Source organism: Triturus cristatus, chromosome 12 (assembly GCF_964204655.1).
Source record: "Triturus cristatus chromosome 12, aTriCri1.1, whole genome shotgun sequence".
Taxonomy (NCBI): domain Eukaryota; kingdom Metazoa; phylum Chordata; class Amphibia; order Caudata; family Salamandridae; genus Triturus; species Triturus cristatus.
The window spans coordinates 704182121-704206154 of NC_140595.1; the positions used below are offsets into that span (position 1 = coordinate 704182121).

The 24034-nt window shown below is 44.9% G+C and overlaps 1 protein-coding gene across 1 annotated transcript in view; it reads right to left on the reverse strand.

Annotated features, from left to right (window-relative positions):
* LOC146780157 (hydroperoxide isomerase ALOXE3-like) overlaps positions 1-24034 on the reverse strand; it is a 401982-nt gene that overhangs the window by 71348 nt on the left and 306600 nt on the right. Inside the window, exons 9-10 of the mRNA XM_085639147.1 lie at positions 14839-14925; positions 7622-7791 (exon numbers count right to left, since the gene is read on the reverse strand). Coding sequence (XP_085495273.1) covers positions 7622-7791; positions 14839-14925 — 257 coding nt within the window. The remainder of the gene's footprint in view (positions 1-7621; positions 7792-14838; positions 14926-24034) is intronic.

Here is a 24034-nt window from a genome sequence, read left to right on the forward strand (position 1 = left end):
ATCAGAGCACATAGCTATTTGCACTGCTTTCCATCACGCGGGATTAAGAGGGTGTATCTTGGCTGTAACTTTGGTGGATTAGTGTAAGCCTAGAGTTTTTGACAACATGTCCAATATACTAAAATAGCCAGACTGGGTCAGACTCATTGAAACAGGTGCTAACATGATTAAATGTTTTAATTTCACCAAAGAACCCACATATTACCAAGCACACATACAATGTGTGTAAAGTTTGAGAAATGCCTAGCTATAGGAGATTGTTGAGGAAAGGTATGCTTCCGGTGCAATTTCTAGGCTTGACAGAACACACAAAACCTTTCAACACGGTGTAAACAATGTGTGTGGTGGTAGGCAACCTGTTTGTGAACCAGCTCCAGGGTAGTGAACAGCAGCAGGCTATTTTTAATAACTACTACTCTGTGCTGCTTACTCATCATTGTGCAATGCTGTACAGTACCTTTGGCTATTGTGCTGTATTCTGCTAAAAAATAATAAATCTGACCCTTAGTGGGCGTGCTTAGTGTGAGAAATTGGTTTGTTGGTTGAGTGGGGTTTTAACCTTCCTCAAGCAACAGCCACAATCAATCTCAAGGTAAACGTCAATAGTCACTAAATTAACCTGTGCTTAATTCTCTGGTAGCTTGGCCCAAAAGCAGTCGAGCTTAACTTATAGGCAATCTGTAATGTATTTATGCAGCTAAAAGCAGTAATAAAGTGAACACACAACACAAGAAAAATCCCACACCAATGTAGAAAAATAGAGAAAATTTGAATGACTCCTTTAACAACCCAAATCCAATCAGATGAACAGAAGTATTCAATTTTAAAGACTTTAGGTTAGTAAAGTGCCTCAAGGCACAAAGAGCTACTTGCGGCTATCTGGTCCTGTGAGACCGGGTGAAAGGCACAAGTTGAGGCTGGCTGTGGTGGAATGTGGTGTGTATGCAGGGACCAGGTTAGTCCCGCTTCAAGAGTTACTTTCACAGTCCAGGGCAAAGGGTTCCAGTCACTCTGGAGGGGACTGTGAGGAGCAGCAAGATCGTATTGGATGGCCAATGAAGTAGCGTGAAGAGCAGGCCAGGTGTTACAGATGGTCGTTGCTGTAGCATGAAGATCCTATTGAGCATTGTTGATGGCTTTTGCTGGAGTTTCACACGATGTTATAGAGCAATGTTCCCACAGCTGGACATCATTGGCGGTCGCTGTAGTGCAAAGGATGGGGTTCGCTCAAACTTCATGTTGCTGGGCAGGTTGGGTGACAAGATCTCGGCACAAATGGGGCTGTTCATGTCTGTGAAGTCCCCTAAAATATCAAGGGAGTTCAACTGAGGCCATACCAAGGCTGCAGGACTAGAAGGGTACCACTTGGAGGTCAGGGGCTCACTGCAACAGAGATCAGGAGGGCTCAGGCAGGTTCAAATTGCAGGTCCAGGCAGCAGGTCAGCTGGACAGATGCAGAGAGGCCTCTGGAGCTTGTTATATCCCTGTAGTTCACGTGTAGGTCTAGTCCACCTTTCCAGCAAGCAGGGCAGCAGGCCACAGAGAAGCAGAGTAGCAGGACAGCAGAGTTGAAGTCCTTCTGGCAGCAAAGCAGCACAGCAGTCTTTCCTTTGTGGCATTCACAGGTCCAGGAGTCTACTGAAGAATGGTTATGAGGGCCCTATTTTTATACCTGGTGCCCTCTTTGAAGTGATAGAATTTTCTAGAAGTATTAGTTGAAGAGCTTGGAAGTTCCTGACTTCCCTTCTCTGGTTCCAAGCTGGATGAAGAGACAATGCAGTGGTGACAAGCCTATTGTGTAAAAAGAGACCACAGCCTATTCAGTTGCAAGTGGGGCTGTGCACTGGTCTAGCCCCCATCCTGCCAGCAGATGGCCAATTGAAGCACACCTAATCCCTCTCTGTGCCTACTTCAATATTTATCCCTCTCAATTCCCTCATTTCTCTCTACCTCATAACTCTGCACCTCACTGGTCTTTTTTGATCTACCCTCCCTGCATCTCTCTGCCATGTACATCACTTCTCAAACAACCTCATCCGTATATTTGCCTTACCTTTCTATCCCTCTATTTATGTCTCCACTAGCATACATCTCTCTACCACTTTCTCAGCCCTTTTATTACTTCACCACTCCCTCTCACCCCTTATCTTATTCTTCTCTTTACCTCAAATCTCCCTCCCCTCTTTCTTCCTGACTTTTTTCTCTTTTACTACTTAACCTCTCAATTTATGTTTCTACGAATTTACTATCTCTTCATCTACCCTTTCTCTCATTCTACCCAGTGGCGTCTGGTGCCATTTGTAAATGGTGAGGCAAGGTATGCCAATCCCGCACCATGTGTGGGGAAAATGAGAGGATGGGCACTGCAGCAGTGGGATTAAGACTGTCTGGGCATTGAAGAGCATTACATGAACACCAGTTACAAATACACAATGTCATGTTCATTTTTCCAGGCATGGGGCGAAGTCTTGCAGAAGTATGCCACGGCTAGTCACTTTCCTGCTGAAAGCCATGAGCATGACCCTTGCTCTCATCCTCCAGTTTTTCCAAGGTTCTTTATTGTATTATTGTTTCATGATGAACAGCAGGAAACATCAGGGGTGATGTTGCCTTGTTTTGAGTTTGCGGCCCTTGTCACTGCAAGATGATAAAGTCACGTCGGAAGGTAAACAGACTGGTGCACCCACATGCAGGCATGATGCTGCACAGTCTACCTCTTCCCTGACCCTCCATTTGTTTCTCTTTATTTGACAGGCTCTGTTGGTCACCTCTTTTGAATATCTATAATAAAAACAAATAGGTTTTGTTGTAAATTCAATGTTTCCTCGCCAGCCCTTCTCTCTGCCTAATCCTCTCTGCCTCCCCTAGGTGCCAGACTACTTCCAAAAAAGTAGCACCAGCTCTCATTTGCAAATAGGTGGCATTTGGCTCTGTCTTGATGGCGGATACCACTCCACCACAGGAGATTAAGTAATCGGCTAAGAATCACAGGATGTTGAACTAAAGCAGGGACTCTGCACAGTTCATTACAATAATTGTAACTCTTCCAGCATAGAGAATGTACACAGAAAAAAAATTAGGATGAGGCAGCACTTAGCAAGTCACTTCATGGGTCACTTTAAGCCAGGAACGGATGACATGGAGGGGATAGCTCTAGGTATAAATTGTTTGTGGTCAGGCAGCGCCTTCAACACGTCTTTTCCACACTTGGAGCATGATAATGCGAGATCAGTCGCAATGGATCACCGCGATTAAGGAAAGAAGGGAAGGTGCAGCAAATTACCAATCACTGCATGATGAAGCCATACTGTGATTGGCCAAACCTCCCACCCATTGATGCATTCAAGACTAGGCCAACTCACCTTTCTTGAGCCAATCCAGAAGCTGCTTCCTAGCAGTGTCTGGATTGGCTGGAGCAGGCAAAGTCAGTGCTCCTCAGAAGACCGGCGAGGCTGCTGCTATGATCCCAGTTCTCTAAATTTGAGCTGGTGGAAGAATCCTCGAGTGCGCATGTTGGGTTGGTCGTTGTAAGACACTCGTCAAACCCAACATGCACACTTCAGACCCCAGTGCTGTCTAGATTGATGCACCACTTCTTGATTTAAAAAATCTGGGCATCCTGCTGAAAATTTGTACTCAGACCGCGGCTGCAATAAGAGCACCACAGCCGGGATTTTAAATAAATGTGAAGTACATAATGTAACCTTTTTAGTACAGAGACCAGGGGCAACAAATAAAGGGGCGCAACGCCGTAGCACTCTCATAGAGAAACCGCCGCTGATTCTACCTTTGTTACTTTTCTGTCACTTATCTAAATATTTTGCCTCTCTTTTGTGTTCTCTCTCTCTAATAAAATGTATACATCTCTCTGGAACCCTTCTCCATTTCAACTCAGCCCCTGCACCTCAGCTCTCTATTTCAACCTTTTTCTTTATAAAGCTCTCTACCTCACCAGTTCTTCCTCTAGTCCTCTGTGTATATCTTGCCTCTCTTTCTCTACTTCACATATTTTTCTCAGCTTCCTTCCTGTACTACACACCACATTTCTCTGTTTACCCTTCCCCCTTTCTCTTCCTTTCTCTCACCCATGCTACTCTTTACCTGATGTGGTTATATACCTCTTCTCATCTTACTATCCCTCTCTACCATGCATCTCTTTGTTTTTCTTCAGTTCTCTCTGTCTCTGTCTACCACTCGCTGCCTTTAACTCCCTCTAATTCACCTATTTTACTTCATTACATCTCTCTGTACCTCATCCCTTGCTTTACTTTACTCATCTGCCTCTCTCCTACATCCCTTCTCTCTTTAACACACTCTAAAAACCAAACCTTCTTCTCTACCTCTATCTTGCTCTTTCTACCTATTCTTACCTACATCACCTTTCTCTATTTATTTTACTTCTCTTCTTACGTCACACATCATTCTACATCAACTCTATCTCTACTCTTCTACATCTATTTCATTTCTCTTGCTATACTTATCTTTTTGTGTTTGTGTCTGACTCTTGTATCCTGATGTGTCCCATTTTTCTTACACAGCGGGGTCTCTCGAGCATAGAAATGTGCATGTATAAAAGGGGAGAGAGGGACAAGGCAGTGTAAAATAAATTCGGAGAATGTTATTAAATAATTAAATAATATTGATATTATTTAATTGAAGGAATGGTGAAAATCCTCAGAGCAGAGCTTCAATTTTCACTGTTGCAGGAAGAGCACTAGTGGTGAAGGGGAGATAATATTTGGCAAATAAAATTGCATTACGAATGCTATCTGCATGCCTTATTATAGTATTTTGCACTAGTCCTTTAAATATCTAACAAATCACTCTTAGTGTATTTTTACTTTAGTGGGAGTAACAAGCTGGTTTGATATTGACTTCCACATAAAATATTGTTGTTGCAAGCAAAATAAAGTCAAGATTTAAACAAAAATTAAATTGCTTTATCAATGCTTGTTTCCGTTTACTTTTGATACTTGGCTGGTGGACACCTAGCAGCTTGAGCTTTTGTTTTTTTTGCCTAGCCTCATTTCTGAATAGTTAAAAAATAAATCAATATTGTTCGTCATCAAGGGGGATGATTGAATGAACTGAAAACGGGTGGTAAATGTAAAGATATTCCAAACAGGCAGCCACAAAATATACACTACTCAGGGCCCCAAAAACCTATAAGAAGTCCCATAGATGCTTGTGGCACAATACAGGCGTACGATAAGGCCACAAAACAGCCAGCAAATGCACCTGCAGTGAAATACTGAAAGCTGTGGAACTCAAGTCAAGAATCAAGCCAGAAAGCCAAGCCAAGTCTGAGGTCACTGGTAATCAGAAAACAATCAATCCCTTTAGACTCTTCTGCTATTTTAAATCAAGGCCAGATGAGAGAGGGTAACTACAGCACTCCAAAAGGGCACTTTGTCTGAGAGGTGTCACTAAAATTTAGACCTGTGATTTTCAAGTTACACAGACTCCACAACAATGGACTAACTGAAATATTTACTGAAATGTTTTTCAAACAGAAATTATGTATGTGGTAATGTTAAATAACTAGAAGCTTGTTTAGTGCTGAACAATTACAGATATTCTAACCAACAATGTTTTAATTGAGTCCTTAGAATGTCAATAAAGCTAGCAAAGTCCACAGTTACATATTCCACTAATGTCCAGAGTTCTTGATCAAAGTCAAGTAATTTTACTATGGAAGCTTTTCAAAGACTGATTCAGCACATGTCTCTACGCCAAGAACCATTTGAGGCAGACAGAGAGAAATAAGCTAAAACTCACGTGAGTAAAATTTGACCACTCGTAGACAGAGACAAAAGAAGGGTGAGGTAAGGCCTGAAGGATTAAAAGCTACTGCCTCAAAACATCAAACTATTATTACAAAGTAAGGATGGTCAGGTCACAAAATCCCAAAGTTGCCTAGCCTAGGCAAGCGTGGCCTGAATTACCTCATAAATTAGACCTCGGAGAAACAATATAACATTTCGAAATCTCATTTGAATGGACCTCTAAGCATCCAGGAATCCCAAAGTTAAACTTCACACATAAACATATAAGCATCTTTGGAAGATGGGAAGAACATATGGTTTAGAGCCTTGGAGAGAGAACATAAAGGGTTAAGCAAACCAGCTGGACTCACATAACACTGGTCTGCATTCTATGTGGTGGACTTTGACAGCAAAACAGTTCAACCAAAATATCGAGGCATTCAAATGTGAACAAACTAAAGATTTGCTGAACTGGCTCATGAATTTTATTCAAATATTACAGGAGATACTAAGAGGGGAAATCCTAGGACAGATTGCCAACCTTGTACTGAAAGGTAGTACACAATACTGATGGTTAGTTGAGCATTCCTCTCTTAGGTCCATCACAGCCTACTGCTTGGGGTCACCATTAGGCATTCCCCCCAGCCATTTTGAACACCATCTGAGGATCCTGAAAACCCATACTCTTCCACTGTGTTTTCACTCTTCCACATTTTACTTGCTCTGATCTTTTCCTCCTTGTGGCTTCTGGCTTCACCTTTATGTGTCTCACACTCTATGGTTCCTTTCAGTCCCTTACCCTTATCAAATATAACTGCTTTTGACTGACATGTTGCATCATCTCTTTTAGATAGATGTTTTCTTCATCTTACAATGTTCAGACAGTACTCTCTTCAGATATTGATCCTATCTTTTGATGATGCTGCCTCCCTGGCTCACAATCTGGGTTCCAGTTGAATCCCCCACTAATATTTTTATAAGGAAATTACTCAGACTTGGTTCTCTATAACTCCTAAATTCAACTCTTGACTATTGATATTCTAAATGTATGACTTCCTGCCTATTCCTCTCCTTGATATTTCTTGTTCTCTGCTACCACATTATATGTAGGAACCTTATTTCCTATGTTTTTCTATTTTGATACTTTTACAATGACCTACTATCTCTTCTGGGGTCAATGTCATTGATTAATAAAGTCTTAGCACCTTACCATGTCTTCTCTGATCTTGGTTTATCAACCATGTAGCCCTTTTTCTATCTACTCCATAGCAGCATTTAGGTACATTTTTGCACCTCCCCATGTTATCTGGACATTATATTGCCACCCCTTAGTTATCATTTGACAGCCTTTTGAATTCTGAGATATATATTTTTAATTTTCTGACATTGAGTCAACAAAATTAGCACATCTGATGCCAATGATCTGTACAATGAAAAAACACAGGATACAACATCACATTAAATTGGTGCAAGGTAACAGCTCTATACGAAAGGCTTCTTGTGCCCTCTCTAGATCCAGATCATTCACAGCTCTTGCCATGTTCTATGTGAGGTATCAGGATCTCTTTGACTGTCCTTCATGCTAACACAGGTCAATTTTTTTTTTTTTAAACACCTTTATTTTTTTTTTTTTTTCCTCCTCATAGCTATTCTCTTGTTGTTGTGCCTCACTTTAATTTTGGTATAAACTGGTCAGTCACAAATGTTCTTTTTATTTGTAAATGGACATTGACCTATATACACTGCTGCTCATGCCACTTTGGATCAAAGCATTATGTAAATCAACAATTAACTTATAACTCTTCACTAGAAGCAACAAACAAACCACCACCAGGGACAAACAAACCGTGTCTCACCACTCGATGGCTGCCCAAATCTTCAACCCATCATCTCTATAGTAAAATTTGGGCAAGAACTGAAGGCCACGGGATCGGAGGTCGTCAGTGATACACATGGAAGTGTAGGTCACAGTTTTCATAAATCTCACCATTAGCTCAACAAAACCTTCTTTCCCAATCGCCGTGTTCTGTGGATACAAATTGCAGTTTCTGGTGAGCTGCTGTTGGCTGGTTTACTCATAAGATAAGATAACATTTGTAAAGCTGAAACGATTGCCCAGAAGGGTGTCTTGGCAGCAAGAACTGCAGCGGTTAAAAACCGAGAACAGAGGAAAGAGTACAAAACTAGAACTAGTAAGGATAGGGAAAAAAGCCAGTACTCGTAGACCAAAGTCATCAATTTATACATTTTGGATATTGTGTTCTGCTCTGTGTGTCTAGGGTGTGTACCAATGTTTGACTCATGTAGCTTTGGATGTATGGTAACATGCCACATGTGTGCTACTGAAGTAATTAACCAACTACTAATGTATTCAATGGGACAGTATACGTCCAGCCTCCATTGGTTAAAGGCAGGCTGAGATTTGGGTTACAAGTAATGTAGCTTATTTGACTGTTTGGGCATGACTGTGCTTCTGTCTAGTGTGTTCTTTATGCTGCTGCAGTGGCACTGAGGGTGTGTCCAAGCTCCATAGTAACTGATGTGTGGAGTGGTGTCTAATGTGTTTTGTTGTCTTTGTGTGTTGTCTGCTACTGTTTTAGGTGAAATGTTATTTTTGAATGTTTGAGTAGAAGTACAGGTTGTGGTACTGGGGAGCAGGTATATGGCCAAATGTATGACATATCTATACTGTGCAATAACTTTATCCACCTTCAATGTGTGAAGGGGCTTTAAGCCTGTACCTGTTTAAAGAAAGATGGGATAGATGAATGCCTTTCTCTAGTGATCAAAATGCTGTAAAATCTGCAAATGGACAAAGCCCCCAAGGAACAATTGTTGTAAGAACATGTCATACAAGCAACATTTGCAAATAAGCTAGATACATTCCACTGCCCCTAAGCAAGGGGGTATAATGGTGGCAGTCTATGAGCAAGGACAAGAGTGGCTCTCATTTACACATTGGTGTGCTCCTATCCAGGCTCTACAGGTTAGGGCTAGAATAGCTTATGTTTAGGTTAAGAGATGCATTTCGAAGATAGAGAATAAAATACTTTTTGCCGGAATGTGTAACCTTACTATTCAGGTTGGAATAATTTATTTTCTGGGATTATGTGTTGTTTCTCTACAGGCAACATTTTAAGATGCAAAGCCTCCATGTCATTACTGCTGAGATACTTCTCTTCTTTGAGTATTAGCAACCAGAACCTGTTGCATCTGTAGCACACCTAGCCAATTCAGGTTTTAGTGATATGTTAAGTGAATGTTCTACTTCACTTCTTTGGCACCTGCCCAAAAGAACAATTAATTCCCAGTCCACTGCTCAGATGTCCTCAAATGCTTCATGAGAAGTGGGAGGTGACATAGAAGTATTGGCAGGGGATATATATTAAGGCCCTTTTCTCCGAGTACGAACACCTATCTCTGCTGCTAAGGAACTTTGAGGGTTGTAAAAATCCCTAGTTCTTCTTTATTTATGTGGGGTATGTATATGTCTTTTGGGGGCTGGGAAGATTCCTTTGTAGACTGCTACTTACATCAAAATGTGGCAACAAAATAACTTTTTAGTAAAGAGAAAGGAAATTACTAGCCTTTGGGAAAAGCTGTAGATTAATATTAATTGAATGTGTACTTATGATTAAAATGCTCAAGTAAGAATAGAGCATAACTGAGCGAAAAAAGCTAGTTTTACACTCAGCAGGTCCCACTCATTTTTGCTTTCTAGAATCTGTGTTTCTCACCACTATAGCATAGCTCTTATTCAATCCACCTCATCAAGCTGGTTCTGGTGGTACAGTGGACTAATACATCCATTTCAGGGATTGGGGTTTAACCTCATTGTCACAGGTTTGAATCTCGGCTATCCACTAAGCTTTTCATACTCATGAGGTCAATAAAATGAGTACCACTGAGTTGAGTATCAATAAACATCTGTTTTTACGGTGGAGCGGGCCCACAGAGTTCCGGGGGGCCGGCCGAGGCCTGGGGCCCCACCGCGACCTATCATTGCCAGGATCTTCAACTTCAGGGACCGTGACGCAATCCTGCAGGCCTCCCGTGTGAATGGCCCGATGAAGTATGAAAATGTGGACATCAGTTTTTATCCTGACTTTACACAATCGGTACAAAAACAGCGAATGGGATTTATGACTGTCAAACGGCGGCTGAGGGACATGGGCTTGAAGTACTCTATGCTTTTTCCGGCCAAGCTACGTATTGAACTGGAGGAACTGACTTATTTTTTCGACCGGCCCGAGGCGGTTGAGGACTGGCTTGACACCTTGCACCGTCGGCGCGGCGGGGAGGAACGAACCGAGGATGAGGGTGGTGGATCAGCGGATCAAGTGTGAACGAATGACTGGTGGTTCCTAGACACTTTTGTGTCCACCTCCGACTTGGGTTTGATGTACTGTTTTTTCTTCTTTAGGACTGTATTACCCTTCCTTCATCATTGGGGGGCTGCGGGGTTTCTGGTGAGATTCTTCCTCCTCGGGGGGTTTTCTTTCTTTCCGTAGAGTAGGTTCCTGTTGGGGCGACAGGCACACTGCGAGTTGGGGTGGCTGAATGGTCATGTGCAGGGGTGCAGGGTGGGGGGGGTGTGTAACGGGAGTTGGGGGGGTGGCGGTAGGGGAGTTGTTTTTGGGTGGCGTTTGTTTTGTACCAGGCAACCAGTGTGCGTTTTTTTGCTCTCAACGTGGGTGGGGTGACCGTTGTGGTGGAAATGGGGGGTAGGGGATTGCGCATTTTAACATGGAATTTCAATGGTTTGGGGGACCGATTGAAGCGAGGGGTGGTGCTACAATATCTGAAACGTCTCTCTCCTGATGTAGTTCTGTTGCAGGAGACGCATTTGGTGGGACACTCATGCCATGCTATGAATAGAAGGGGCTACCGTTTGGTGGCCCACTCTGGTTTTACTACCGGATCTAGAGGGGTGGGCATTTTGGTTCGATCCTCTCTCCCGCTGGAAATTGATGAGGTGATGCACGACGACCGGGGGCGTTACGTGGTGTTGGTTGGCCGGTGGGAAGGACAGACCTTGTGTTTGGTTTCAGTTTATGTCCCCCCTGGGTTGCAAACCACCACCTTTGCGGATTTGGGAGGGTTGCTGCTTGGGCTCCCAGAGGGCCTCTTGCTGGTAGGTGGAGACTGCAATTCTGTGGTATCGGGTAGAGAGGATCGGCACCCTCCCAGAGACCTCCCCGGGGCGCACTCTTGGCTGGGTGGCTTTATCGACACTATGGGGCTTGTGGACTGTTGGAGATCGACGCATCCGGGGCTCGCCCAATTTACATTTCACTCTGGCGCCCACGGCTCCTTATCTCGATTGGACTATGTGCTGATGCCAGCCGCCCAAGCTCAAATGATCGGGGAGGTCCGACATCTGGCTCGTGGCATCTCTGATCACTCCCCGGTGCTGCTACACTTAGATCTGGTCTTGGGGGCAGGGGGGAGGGTGGCACCGATCAATCCCTGGTATTTGCATGACCCCACAACTCGTGCCCTTTTGGTTAAGTCTCTTGACCGTTATTTTGTAGAAAATCAGGGTTCAGTCTCATCGGCCGTAACATTGTGGGAGGCTTTCTAGGTGGTCATCCGTGGGCAGGCCCTATCCTTGATCTACCTTGCTAAGAGACGTAAAAATGAGGAGGTGGTACGCCTGGAGTCTGACATAAATGACTTGGAAGAGGATCTCAGGCGGGGGGTCACACGGGATAAACTCCATGCCCTTTGCCTTAAACAGTCGGATTATAGGGCGTTGGTTACGGATGCGGCCAAGCTCGCTAGTCGGGAACAACAGGGGCGCTTGTATGATGTTGGTGACAAGGCTGGAAAGTTGATTGCATGGCTGGAAAGGAGAGAGCGAGCGAGTCGTGTGGTCCCGGTGATTGTGCGTACTGATGGTGTGAGTGTTACGGATCCGGGGGAGATTGTGAGCTGTTTTGCGGACCATTTGCGTGACGTCTACCCTCCGGTCTCGGAGAGGCCAGAAGACGACTCTCGTCAACTGCTACGAGATATTGCATTGCCGTGTCTCTCTGTTGATGATAAAGAATTGCTGGATGCGGCGTTGACGAACGATGAGATAGCATCGGCGATTCGCTTGGTCCGTTCAGGAAAGGCTCTCGGCCCTAACGGCCTTCCGATCGAGCTTTACAAGCTTCGTCCAGATAGGCTGGCACCTTATCTCCGCGAGATGTTTATTGCATCCCGAGAGGCCGGCTCCCTTCCGCGTGATCAACGTCTAGCAACTATTGTGGTGATCCATAAAGAGGGCAAGCCGCGTGATTGCTGTGCATCTTATAGGCCTATCTCACTCCTAAACGCTGAACCTAAGATTCTCGCTAAAGTGCTCGCTAATCGGCTGATTAAAGTCATTGGTGACCTGGTACATCCGGACCAGTCTGGTTTTATTCCGCACCGCAACACCACGCTGAACCTGCGGCGCCTCCACGGAGTCCTCGCGAGAGTTGATTCTATTCAGGAGCCCGCCATTTTGGCGTCCTTAGACGCCACGATGGCGTTCGACACATTGGAGTGGTCGTATCTCTGGGCCGCGCTGGCTAAGTTTGGTTTTGGACCTGGATTCATTGGATGGGTGAAGTTGTTATACTTGGAACCGCTGGCGCAGGTGGTGGTGAATGGTAGAGTTTCTACCCCCTTTGGGCTTGGGAGGGGCACGCGGCAGGGTTGCCCCCTGTCCCCGCTTTTTTGCTCTCGCGCTGGAGCCCCTGGCGGCGTGGCTCCGGTGGGAAACCTCCATGAAGGGTATTCGGTGGACACCGACGTTTGAGGATCGCGTGTCACTCTACGCAGATGATATTTTGCTCTATCTCACCTCCCTGCGGAAATCGTTGATAGTGTTATTTGATGTATTAAACTCCTTCGGTCGCAATTCAGGGCTTGTCATTAATTGGGTGAAATCCTGTGTCTATGTGCTGGTTGGCGACCCCCCTCTTCTCCCTCGTGGCTGTCCGATTCAGATTTCACATTCTGGATTTAAATACTTAGGTATCCACGTGTCCCTGGATCCGGCGGTCCGTTATGCTCTGAATCTGCTGCCCCCGCTCTAGCGGCTGCGGACCGATGTTGCTCGTTGGCGGAAGCTCCCGCTATCGCCGCTTGGCCGGGCAGCCTTATTCAAAATGATGTCTCTTCCACGCTTTTTGTATGCATTGCAGAATACGCTGGACGTGGTGCCCGCCCGATATTTTAGTGAGGTAGAGAGCCTACAGAGGCAACTAGTTTGGGATGGGAGACCGCGAATTGCTCTCGCTAAATTGACCCTTCCGTGGTATGACGGTGGCATAGCTCTTCCTGATATTAGAAGGTATTATTGGGCGTCCCAGTTGGTGGCGGTGAACCATGGGACATATGGCCCGGCGATGAACCCCGCGTACGAGATGGATAAGCTGCTGTTGCCGGGCAGAGATTTCAATAGAGCGCTTTATTCTACGAAGGTAGGCACTAAATTGACAGGTCCTACGAAAAATGCAGTACGTTCCTGGCACTGCGCCACCGCTGCTACGGGATGGACGGGCCGTCTGTCTCGTGCGACTCCACTGTTTGCGTCTGATGCGTTGGGTGGTTTATGGCGTACTAAGGGCTTTGAGAAATGGGATTTGATTGGAATTAGTCGTGTGGGGGATCTCTGGATGAAGGGCGCTTTTAAAACGTTTGAAGCTCTTCAGACGGAATATAAGCTGAGCGATAGGGAGTTCTTTCGCTATGCGCAGGTGCGCCATGCGCTACTTTCTGCTTTCCAGAATCCTGCAGATATCCCTGAAGCCTCCCCGTTGGAGGATCGTTTACTTGATGGTTACCTGCCGGATAGTACTATTTCCCTGATCTACAAAAAACTGATCAATACACGAGCGGACCTCCTCACACATTTGCGAGAGGTCTGGGTCGCCGATGGCCTAGAATTGGATGATGAGGACTGGGTCGCGGCCATAGCCTCACCGAGGGAGGTTGCCATACCGGCTCGCCTTCGATTTGTGCAGTTAAAGATATTACATAGGGTCTAAGTCACCGGTCCCCGCTTGCTTCACATGGGTTACACACTTGATGCTTTATGTCGGCGTGGTTGTGGCCTGCTTGGTACTTTTCTTCATATTCTGTGGGAGTGTCCGAAGGTGCTACGTTTCTGGACTGGTGTGCATGCAGTGATGGAGGAGGTTACGGGTGTGGCCCTGCTCCCCGAGGCTCGGCGATGTGTGTTGAATGTGTGGGAACCGACTGGCTGCGATGTGGCACAAGAACGCTGGGTGACTTTGGGCAACATGATCGCTAAAAGAGACATTGCACAGCTCTGGGGTTCCGGTAGGCCTTCCACAGTTACGAAGTGGAAAGAGAATATGGATTGGTGCATGTTCCAAGAGAAGACTGTTTACGTGGCCAGAGGCAAACCTAAGAAATGGAGTAAGATGTGGGGTCCCTGGAATTCCTACCGTGGGGATATATGCACTCCCCCCTTGGTGGTCACACCAGACATAATGATGTCCCCTTGACTTTGATGTTCCTGGTCTTTTTCCCTTTCGCTTTGCTGGATTGGTGACTGGTCTTTTCCCTGCCCCCCCCTGCCCTTCTTAACGCGAGTTACTGTGTAATGGGCTGTATTGTCGCTGTTGTCCCCCGCTCATGAGAGAGCAAGTCCCTGCTAATGGAGTTCTTCTGCCTGGTCTAAGTTTCCTTTTGTTGTTTTTATTTACAAAACAGTTAATAAAAAACCTTTCTGTAGTGCTGGGTTCAGTTGTGGGCGGCTGCAGCCGTTACGCGTGCGGCTCGCTCCTGCTCTCATGATTGCTGTATTATTGTTGTCCTCCCCCCTTTTTCTATGTTAGCGGCCGGCCCAGGCGGTTGTAGGCCCATGACTGTAATTATTTGATGTGTAAATAAAGGTTTTATAAAAATAAAAAAAAAATAAAAAAACATCTGTTATTTCAGCTGCTAATGGCTAAACAGTGAACAAACACTTTACAAATGTATATTTGTTTAATGATGTTATCTATGTTTATCATGGCTTGTTTGGATGCCAACAACAGAGGTGGAATACCATGATGACGCTCCATCTTACTTTGTCGAAGGCTCCGTTTGGTGAAATAAGACGTTCACTGACAAGCAAATTAATTTGCAAAGTACAACGAAAGTGGGGCATCAGGAGCTGAAAAGAGACGGGAGGATACTAGTTATTAAATGCATAGGTACAGTGGGTACTTCATACTGATTTTGTGTTATCACTACCTCAGTACATCTGTAACATATAGCCTTAAACACTTTTGTTAATATTTAGTTCTCCAGGAATTTCAGTCATGCATGATGTTCAAGCTTTTTTGTGCCTAATAGTGTTAGGGCTGCCTGATCAACTGCCAGAATCCCTTAAGGGGGCCACGGGGCATGCAGGGGCTACTGGGACCAACCGTAAGGGTTGAGGTCTTTTACTCTTTATGACCCGGTCCACTATGGATTCTGAGCACCTAGGCCAAGAACTCCTCTTGCACTTGACTCTCAGTGTTAAACGTGGTCAAGCAGTTCAAGGCTTCCTCGGGCAGGGTAGAGATGTGGATACAGACTAGTGAACACAGGCTCACAACTCAAAATGCATGCAGCAGCAATTAATCAATGTCCAGCCAAATACTCACTTTTATTAAAAAAGAGCAGTATTTTATGTCTACCGTTAACCACACAAAGGGAACATTCAACATTCACAAGCAATTACACAATCCCCCTTGAGGTCAATTCCCTGTCCCACTTCCTCCTTGTGTAATCCAGAGTGATCATTCCCCATTCACTGTTGGTAACATCCAGGCAATGTTGTACAAGCAGTCCTTGTCAGAAGAGTCTAATCTGATCCTTAAATTCAAGTAAAAAGTGCCCTAGCATAGCAGTAATCTCAGCAACAGTACCCCCATAACGGAAATGCCTGATAAAAGTATTTTTCGCTCTAATAGTAGTGAAGGTGAGTTGGCTGCACACAGGCATAGTGGTTGTACTAAGTAGACACAGGATCTCTCCCCATCTTGGTAGCACTCTGTCAGTGATCAGAGGTTTCCTGCACCCCTCCTGTGGGCTAAGTGTCTCCAGGCTTCTTTTTGGGGGGTGATCCTGAGACTCTGGTCCTCGATCCCAAACCCGTGTGATGATTCTCCCATGCTGTCCTCACTTGCTCAAAAGTGTTAGACCACTTACAATTCTCATTTCTGTTGGTGACCTATGGGTCACCACAGCTCCTAGTCTATGGGCAAAATGGCACAAGTATTGCGGGTAGCATCTCCTGGAATAGCAGATTGCTGTAAAGCTGCGAAACAAGGCTTTGGCCCTTACCGCATGGCAGTCTTTACCATGGCAGCCTCCTCTTCTTATTGTAGATTTCCAGACACCAAATCTGATTTAGGGTCTGAGTTTTGGAGGTTTTATGTTGGCGTTCTGCTTCTTTTGAAGAATCTACTTCTCAGTTCCTTCCCTCTTCCTCTTGATAAGCAGTGTGGCACAGCAGGGCTGTCTCTGAAGCTGATAGTCCCACAACACAGGTCATGGGTGACACCTGGATGTCAGTCACAGTGATGCGTGTCAAAAGGTTAGTCCAGGGCTTCTAGCTCTACTCTTTCTGATTTTCTTATCAGCCAAATAACCTTCCTGAGATGTAACAAGGCCCCTTCCTTGTGACCTCTTCCTGAAGCAAAGAGCACCATTTGAAGTGTACATGGGAGGTCCGGTCCTCCCTTTCCCATTGTGAGTCCCTCCTAGCTGACAGAAATCTGTCTGGGGGATCTCTGTACCACCACTACTTATTTCACCATGCAGGACTGTGTCTTCCAAAATGTAGTTCAGCAGTCTCCATGTATTGTACCATTCACAGGCACACATACACAGAGTGCATGTATACAGTATTCACGCACTGCACAGTACTGTATCCTCCATGTACTATACCACTCACAGGCACATGCATTTAACATGTGCGCACTACCCAGCAATATATCCTTTATGTACTACTGAAGGCACACATACATTCAGCATTTGCATGTAAGATGTACGCACTGCACCCTTCATGTATTGCACAACCTTCTGGTACACACACATCAAGCATGTGCATCTAACATGCAGGCCATGTACAGCCCTCCCATGGATCTTGCTTTATAATAAAGCATTTTCTGTAACTTTCACGCATTACAGCAATGCTTGACATTGTCACACAAAAGAGTTACACTTGGCAGAGCTTGCACAGCTGACCAGATTAAGCTGTGCATTGAACCGTGTCCTGAAGTGAGATACAACTGTGAAGTTCCAGTTTTTAACTGTGCTGGGACACATAAAAGCTAAGCAGTATTGTTTATCAAAGTCCACAAGACGGCTCTGGTGTACAACAGAAGGTAAAGGATTCTCGCTATATTACGAGTTGGAATTATCCCATTATCACAGAAACTCATATCCAAGCCAAGCGAACTACAGAGTTTGAAGAACGAAATACATAACCACACACCGCCTAAATAATGTAAAAAAGCAGCACCTACTCAAACCGTAGAATAAAACAGATATGGATGTCTGACCACACAACAAAGCTTCTAAAATATCTGCTAAAAACTGGGTCAGTGTAAACTGCAGTAAAAGAGGGGCCTAATTGGAGAACTAAGAGGAGATTTGACGAGATGTGGCCTAGAGACCAGAAGTGTTTACTTTAGAACCGTAGAAGAGGGCTTGAATCTCGGCATCGGATCAATATTCTGTGACTCTCAGCAAACTATCAAAATTTCTAAACAAAGTTGTATCTGATTCTCATGTGAAGCGCCACTGGGTCAATTCACGCACCATCACATATGAGAAAAGGGCATCATTTCTAAAAATGATCTCTTGAGATGGATGCAACTGTCTTATTTCACTCACAATACAGTGTCTCTCAAAGTGTCACACATAAGGCTTGAAATGTTACACATAAATGCACCAAACACAAGGGAATGTCACACATTAGCAAACTGAAAACTTGGCAGCTATGCATATGTCAGAAGTTGGCCTGATATATGCTGTCCACTAGTTATAGTGGGCACCTTGTATCAGTCCAAACAACATCTTATTGGTTATACGTTAAAGGCAACCTTTATTGAAAGCTATCCTAGTGGTACCTATGGAGAGCAGCCTTCAGGCTAAATCTTGAAGGAATGTAAAGCAGCTTGTTTTACCAGTCTATAATCTCTTGAGTCACAAAATGAAATATATCCACACCATGTATATATATATATAATATATGTATTTATTACTAAACACATCCTACTAGTCTCTTTATGAGACTAGAGGTCAAAACACATAAGTTACACTTCAATAATCACAGTAAAATAGCACAAATACACGTCAGGCGCTAGGGGTGAGCCAAACTATATACTAAAATAGTGGTATAAGAACCACAACTTAACTAGACACAAGGCCTAGAGCCTGTAGAATCACTGGGACCCCAAGGAACCACCCAAGGTAGTGACACAGGGGACCCACGGGGGCCGTGTGCAGTGTGTGAACACAGACGCGAGCTCCCGTTAGCTTCTATGGGGAAAGTCGCGGTTAGATTTTTAAAGATTAGGGACACTTAGAAATGAGTCAGGACCAAACACTTTTGGACTTAGGAAGTTCTAGGGCTAGCACCCACGAGAGCACCGGAGTACTCGTGTTACCTCACCCAGGGAAGCGGGTGCATAGGTGTCTTTTGGTGTCGGGTCGCGTCGTCAATTCAATGGGAGCTGGCGAAGAAGTGCTGCTGCCGTGAAGATGCGAAGTGTCTGAAGCAATCCAAGCCTGGATCGAAGATGAGAAGAACCTGAAAGCAGAGGGGACAGAGTCTGGGTCACTAGTCAGTGACCAGGAAGCCAATGAGCAGATGCCCACCGATGTCAGGTGATTTCAGGTGAATTATGTGAAGCTTGACTCTTCAGCCACGAGGTCCAGGAGGCATCGAGGACAACCAGGAGCTGGATACGAACTATCCCACAAAGGATGTTGACTGCAGCAGCATCGATACCCGGATTGGACACAACAAGCCTTGGCAACAGCAACCCACGCAGAAACGAGAAAGATGCTTCGGGGCAGACCTACAAGGTCTGTGGGACTCACCACTTGGTGGGGAGTCAAGGCACGTCTAGAGAAACCAGGAAAGCCCAAGGAAATGCAAAGTTACCCCGTCAGGGACCCACCAGTCGACAGACCAGGGATCGCAAAGGGACCTCTAGACGAAACACAAAATGGTGGCCCACGGGTCACTCAGAATGACCAGGCTGACAATCTTCGGGGGATTCAGTGCTCAAGGTAGGGGCTACAAGTCAGCCCAAGCACGACTTCAAGAGACTTCAGGAAGTTAATGCACTTGCAGAAATGCACGGTGACCAGGAGTTCTGGTTCCATGCTACTCACGAGGGCTGCAGGTCTCAGCTTTGCTGGGGACTCTGGTTGGCCTCAGACATGTCTGGAAATCCTCTTCCTGGGCTGCAAATTCTTCAAAGTCCGGCGGGAGCTTCGATGGTGCAGACCGGCAAATTGCTTTGTTGGTGCCTGCCAAGCAGGGGAGTCACTCCTTGACCCCAAGGGAGATTTCTTCAGTCCTCTGGTCTTGAGCAGAGCGTCAAAGGTCCAGGATTCAGCTTCCGAGTTTTTTCCAGCGTAATCTAAAGTCCTAAGGACTGGGGTCCCATACTTATACTAAGGTAGGGGGTTGGACATACTCTGGGGACCCACCTATGGGAGGGTTTGGAAAGAGGGGTGGCTACACCCATTTCCTTTGTCCAGTTTCGTGCCAGAGCAGGGGCTGGAAGCCCCTGAACCGGTTTGAGCTGGACTATGCACAGGGACACCAAATGTGCCCCCATTGCAGGACTTAAAGCACTCAGAGAGTGCTCCCACCCAGCCCCAATACACATAATCCTGTCTGGGAGGTGGTTACACCTCCCTGTGACAGGAAACCTATTGTCCAGGCCTCCCCTACTGGAGTTTCAGTCAGCAGCAGGAGGCCAGACCCGTGTCTGTGGCTGCAGCATCCATTTTATGATGCCAGGGCTCTATTAAGTTTCTACCGGGTACCAGTGCTGTCATGTCGCTCCCTCTAGAAGGGTGGGATCATACTCCCACACCACTTACTAGTGTGGGGGTATGATTCCGAGGTGTTTGACACCAAACACAACATGTTTCCTTGCAGCCAGTCCAAAGTAAGCATTTACCGTTTGGTTATAATGCACTTAAGAGTATATGGTCAGGCTGCACTACAAACAGCATCAGAGAAGGGTCTCCGAACACTGCAAAGGGGCTCTGCTCATGCAGGGGCACCCTCTCACATAAGAACCAAGCACTCTGCCTTCAGGATTGATGAGGCCTGCCATAGGAGTGACTTATAGGTGTCTATGTGTGTATATATATATATATATATTCACAGAAAAAAACATAGGTTTCAGGCACGTTATAGTTAGGAATTAGCATTTAAAAAACCTCAGAAATTCACTGAAAAAACCATAGGTTTCAGGGGTGTTATAGTTAGCTGGACTTTTCACTTGTACAAAACCATTGAAATTCCCCCGTTATAGTTAGTTCAGCTAACTATAACTCGCGCGCCCGCAATGCACTGCTGATGACGTCACATATTACATCACTCATGACATGGTCAGTGACATCACTCATGACATCACTGATGACATCTCAAATGACATCACTGATGACATCACTGATTACATCATCCAGTGTATGTCTGTTTTTCTGAAAATTAAATATGTTTTATATATGTATATCTCAAGGTCGATGGAAGAATAAATGGGTATATAAGTGTCTAAATGGATGATTTGTTTTTGAAAAATTCATTGTGTAACTGACTGATTAAGTGTATCATAGTGAATACATGGCTTAGTGAGTAATGTTTAAATATGTAAATATCTGTATCAGTCTCTCACTTTGCATATAAGTGGCTGCATGGGTTGGTGAGTAGCTACATGGGTGTCTATATAGGTTATTAGTTGGTTTTTTGAGTATCAGTCTGAGTGTCTGCATGGTTCGGTGGGGGTATTACGTAGTGCATAGGTGCATGAATGAGTGACTCACTGTTTGTATGTGTTGAAGACAGCATGTGTGCAGGACTGTATGGGTGGATGAGTGTGTGTATGGGTGTGTTAGTGAGTGAATGACTGTCTCAATAGTGTCTTTATGAGTAACTACATATGTTTTAAACTAGTATATGTGACTATTGGTGTATATAAGTGAGTATATGTGAGAGTGAGAGATTGAAAGAGTTCCTGTATGAATAAGTATGTGTTTCTATAAGTGATTGTTTAAATGACTAAGTATGTGTAAGTTTCCGTAGAAGTAAGTGTGGTGGTGTGTGTATAACTGTATATGCAAGTAAATGTATGTTTGATTCTTTATTAGCATGAGTGACTATGTGTGTGAGTAACTCTATGGATGAGTGGCATTGTGTAACAGGATGTATAGGTGTATGAGTACATATGATGAGTGAGTACATGTATGAGTGACTGTATAGGACTGTTGGTGAATGAGTGGATGTGTATGTGGATCTTAGAATTACTGAAGAGGTTGTTGTAACTGGTATTGGTATGTCCACTGTTTTGAAAATTTTAGTCTCTATTTTTGAATGTGTGTATCAAAGGTTATATTAGGGTGAGAGGAGGTCTGCCACGCTATCACAAGGATGATGTCATCAGTGATGTCATCAGTGATGTCATTTGAGATGTCATCAGTGATGTCATGAGTGATGTCACTGACCATGTCATGAGTGATGGAATATGTGACGTCATCAGCAGTGCATTGCGGGCGCGCGAGTTATAGTTAGCTAAACTAACTATAACGGGGGAATTTCAATGGTTTTGTACAAGTGAAAAGTACAGCTAACTATAACACCCCTGAAACCTATGGTTTTTTCAGTGAATTTCTGAGGTTTTTTAAATGCTAATTCCTAACTATAACGTGCCTGAAACCTATGGTTTTTTCTGTGAATTTCAAAGGTTTTTTAAATGCTAATTTCTAACTATGCCTACAGAGATAGGACATGTGAAGAAAGAAGAAAAAATGCACAGAAAGAACAAAAAGAAGAGCAGAAAGAATCCTTGTTGCAAAATCATCCTGTACCCTCAACTTTTTCAGACTGATACTGGTGGTAACTGAGTCTGACTAACCAGTCCTAGAGCCAGTGCTATGTTAAAAGACACTTAGAATACAGTGAAAACACCTACATACACTAGGGAACATTATGCGTTGGGGTCCCCCTGTGATTAGCATGACCTCCTCTGTAAGCCCCTAGTATATAATAGGGCAGGGGGATTAAAACTACCTCTTAAAACAGGCCACAGGGCGTTTTTGCACACGTTAACTCAGGCCCCGTCCCCTCCCTTCACCACTGTGTAAACACGCACTGTGTCAGTTTTTAGTTGGGAGATTAAGTTCATTTGAATCCTGAGGGTCCCTAGGATCCAACTAGCCCACTAGGTACCTCCAGTAAGTGCCACAGAGCTGCGTTGCAGAGAGGTGTAAAAAGTGGCACAGCCTGGACCACCTCTCTGCAATGCAGCTCAGTGGCGCTTACTGGAAGCACTTGGTGGGCTAGTTAGCCCCCAGGGGCCCTCAGTATTGAAGGGAAATTATATCCCCAATTTAAAACGTGCCATAGTGCGTGTTTGCACACGTCACCTCAGGCCCCGTCCCCTCCCTTCACCACTGTGTAAACGCGCCCTGTGGCTGTTCTAAGTTGAGAGATTAAGTCCCCTTGAATCCTAAGGGTCCCTAGGGTCAAACTAGACCACTAGGTACCTCCAGTAAATGCCACAGAGCTGCGTTGCAGAGAGGTGTAAAAAGGGGCTTGGCCTCAGAACACCTGTCTGCAGCGCAGCTCCCTGGCGCATACTGGAGATGCCTGTTGGGCTAGTTGGCCCTCAGGGACCCTCAGTATTGAAGAGGAATTAATTCCCCAACTTACAACTCACCAGGGGGCGCGTTTGCAGAGTGCTGCAAGGAGGGGGCGTGGCCTCCGGCACGATGCCAGTCTTTTATTTATTTTAATTTTTTAAGAAGGGGGGCTGTGTGGCTCCCCTTCTTATTCTAATTTATTGGCCCTGATGACCCCATCCCCCAGGGCCTGTCTCCTAATTATATTTTTTTACCCCAATCCCCAGGGCCGGCCACTGTTTTTTATTATTTTTAAAAAATATATATTTATAGACACACCTAGGACATGCTGGACAAACCGTACGTACCTATCACCATGACGATTTGAGTGATATTCATTAAAAGGCGACTATGCATACAATGAATCCACGTGTAATGTATTTACACCACTAGTGAAGCTCTGACAAGTCTGATGCCCTACCGTGCCTAATCCCGGTAGACACCTTTGTCGTTTATTTATACAAACATGGGTAGCTATTGACGGGCACATTTAATACACATGCACACCAAGCCATTCAAAGGGGATTCGACAAAAATTCGACCAAAACTATGTAAGAAACCCCCCTCACGGTTAATAAAACAGACATCCACTGCCGGATGTGTAATACTTTTTATTTTACTCTCTGGAAAGGGGACGAACATCGCTTGAGAGTCACAGCGCGCTCCTGGCAGAGCCCAATTCTGTGTTACACCCACCATTGCCTGCCGAGTGCCACACACCTCTGTGTTGTATTCCACCAGTTAGTGCATATGCTATGACACTCTCTAGCTTATGTGCACTGTAACACCACCCCGTGAATATGTCATGCCACACTTGTCTTCGCACGGGTTATATTGCCCCATCTAACGTGCCTTCCTCGATGCCTATGTTATAACGCACAGTGCTATGCCATACATATTACAATCTGGGATCCATATCTTTGTCACAGTGCATATGCAACGTTACACTCCCAGCACATATTTTATATTACAACTTTAGAGACTAGTTAGGTTACACAACACTGCCCTGTGCATATTACACTCCAAGGCGCACATCGCATAGCACGCGCTAGTGCCTGTGCTATCTCGCGCTCTCCAATGAATCTGTCATTGCGCACAATGTATTGCATATTATATTTCACGCCCGGTTCATCTTATATCACACTTTTTGGTGCATAGTTTATACCATACACTATATCTAGTTTTCATTTTCAATCGTGCTCTCAGGACTATATTCTATATAACACTGTGTTCACCTACCTTTTTCATGGGCATTACATTTTGCGATAGGGGGTGGAGGGTCAGGGGGTGTTTCTGCCAAGTGAGCCCGGAGTCACAGTCACAAACGTCCTCTTCTTCCTGAATAAAAGTGAGATTATGCT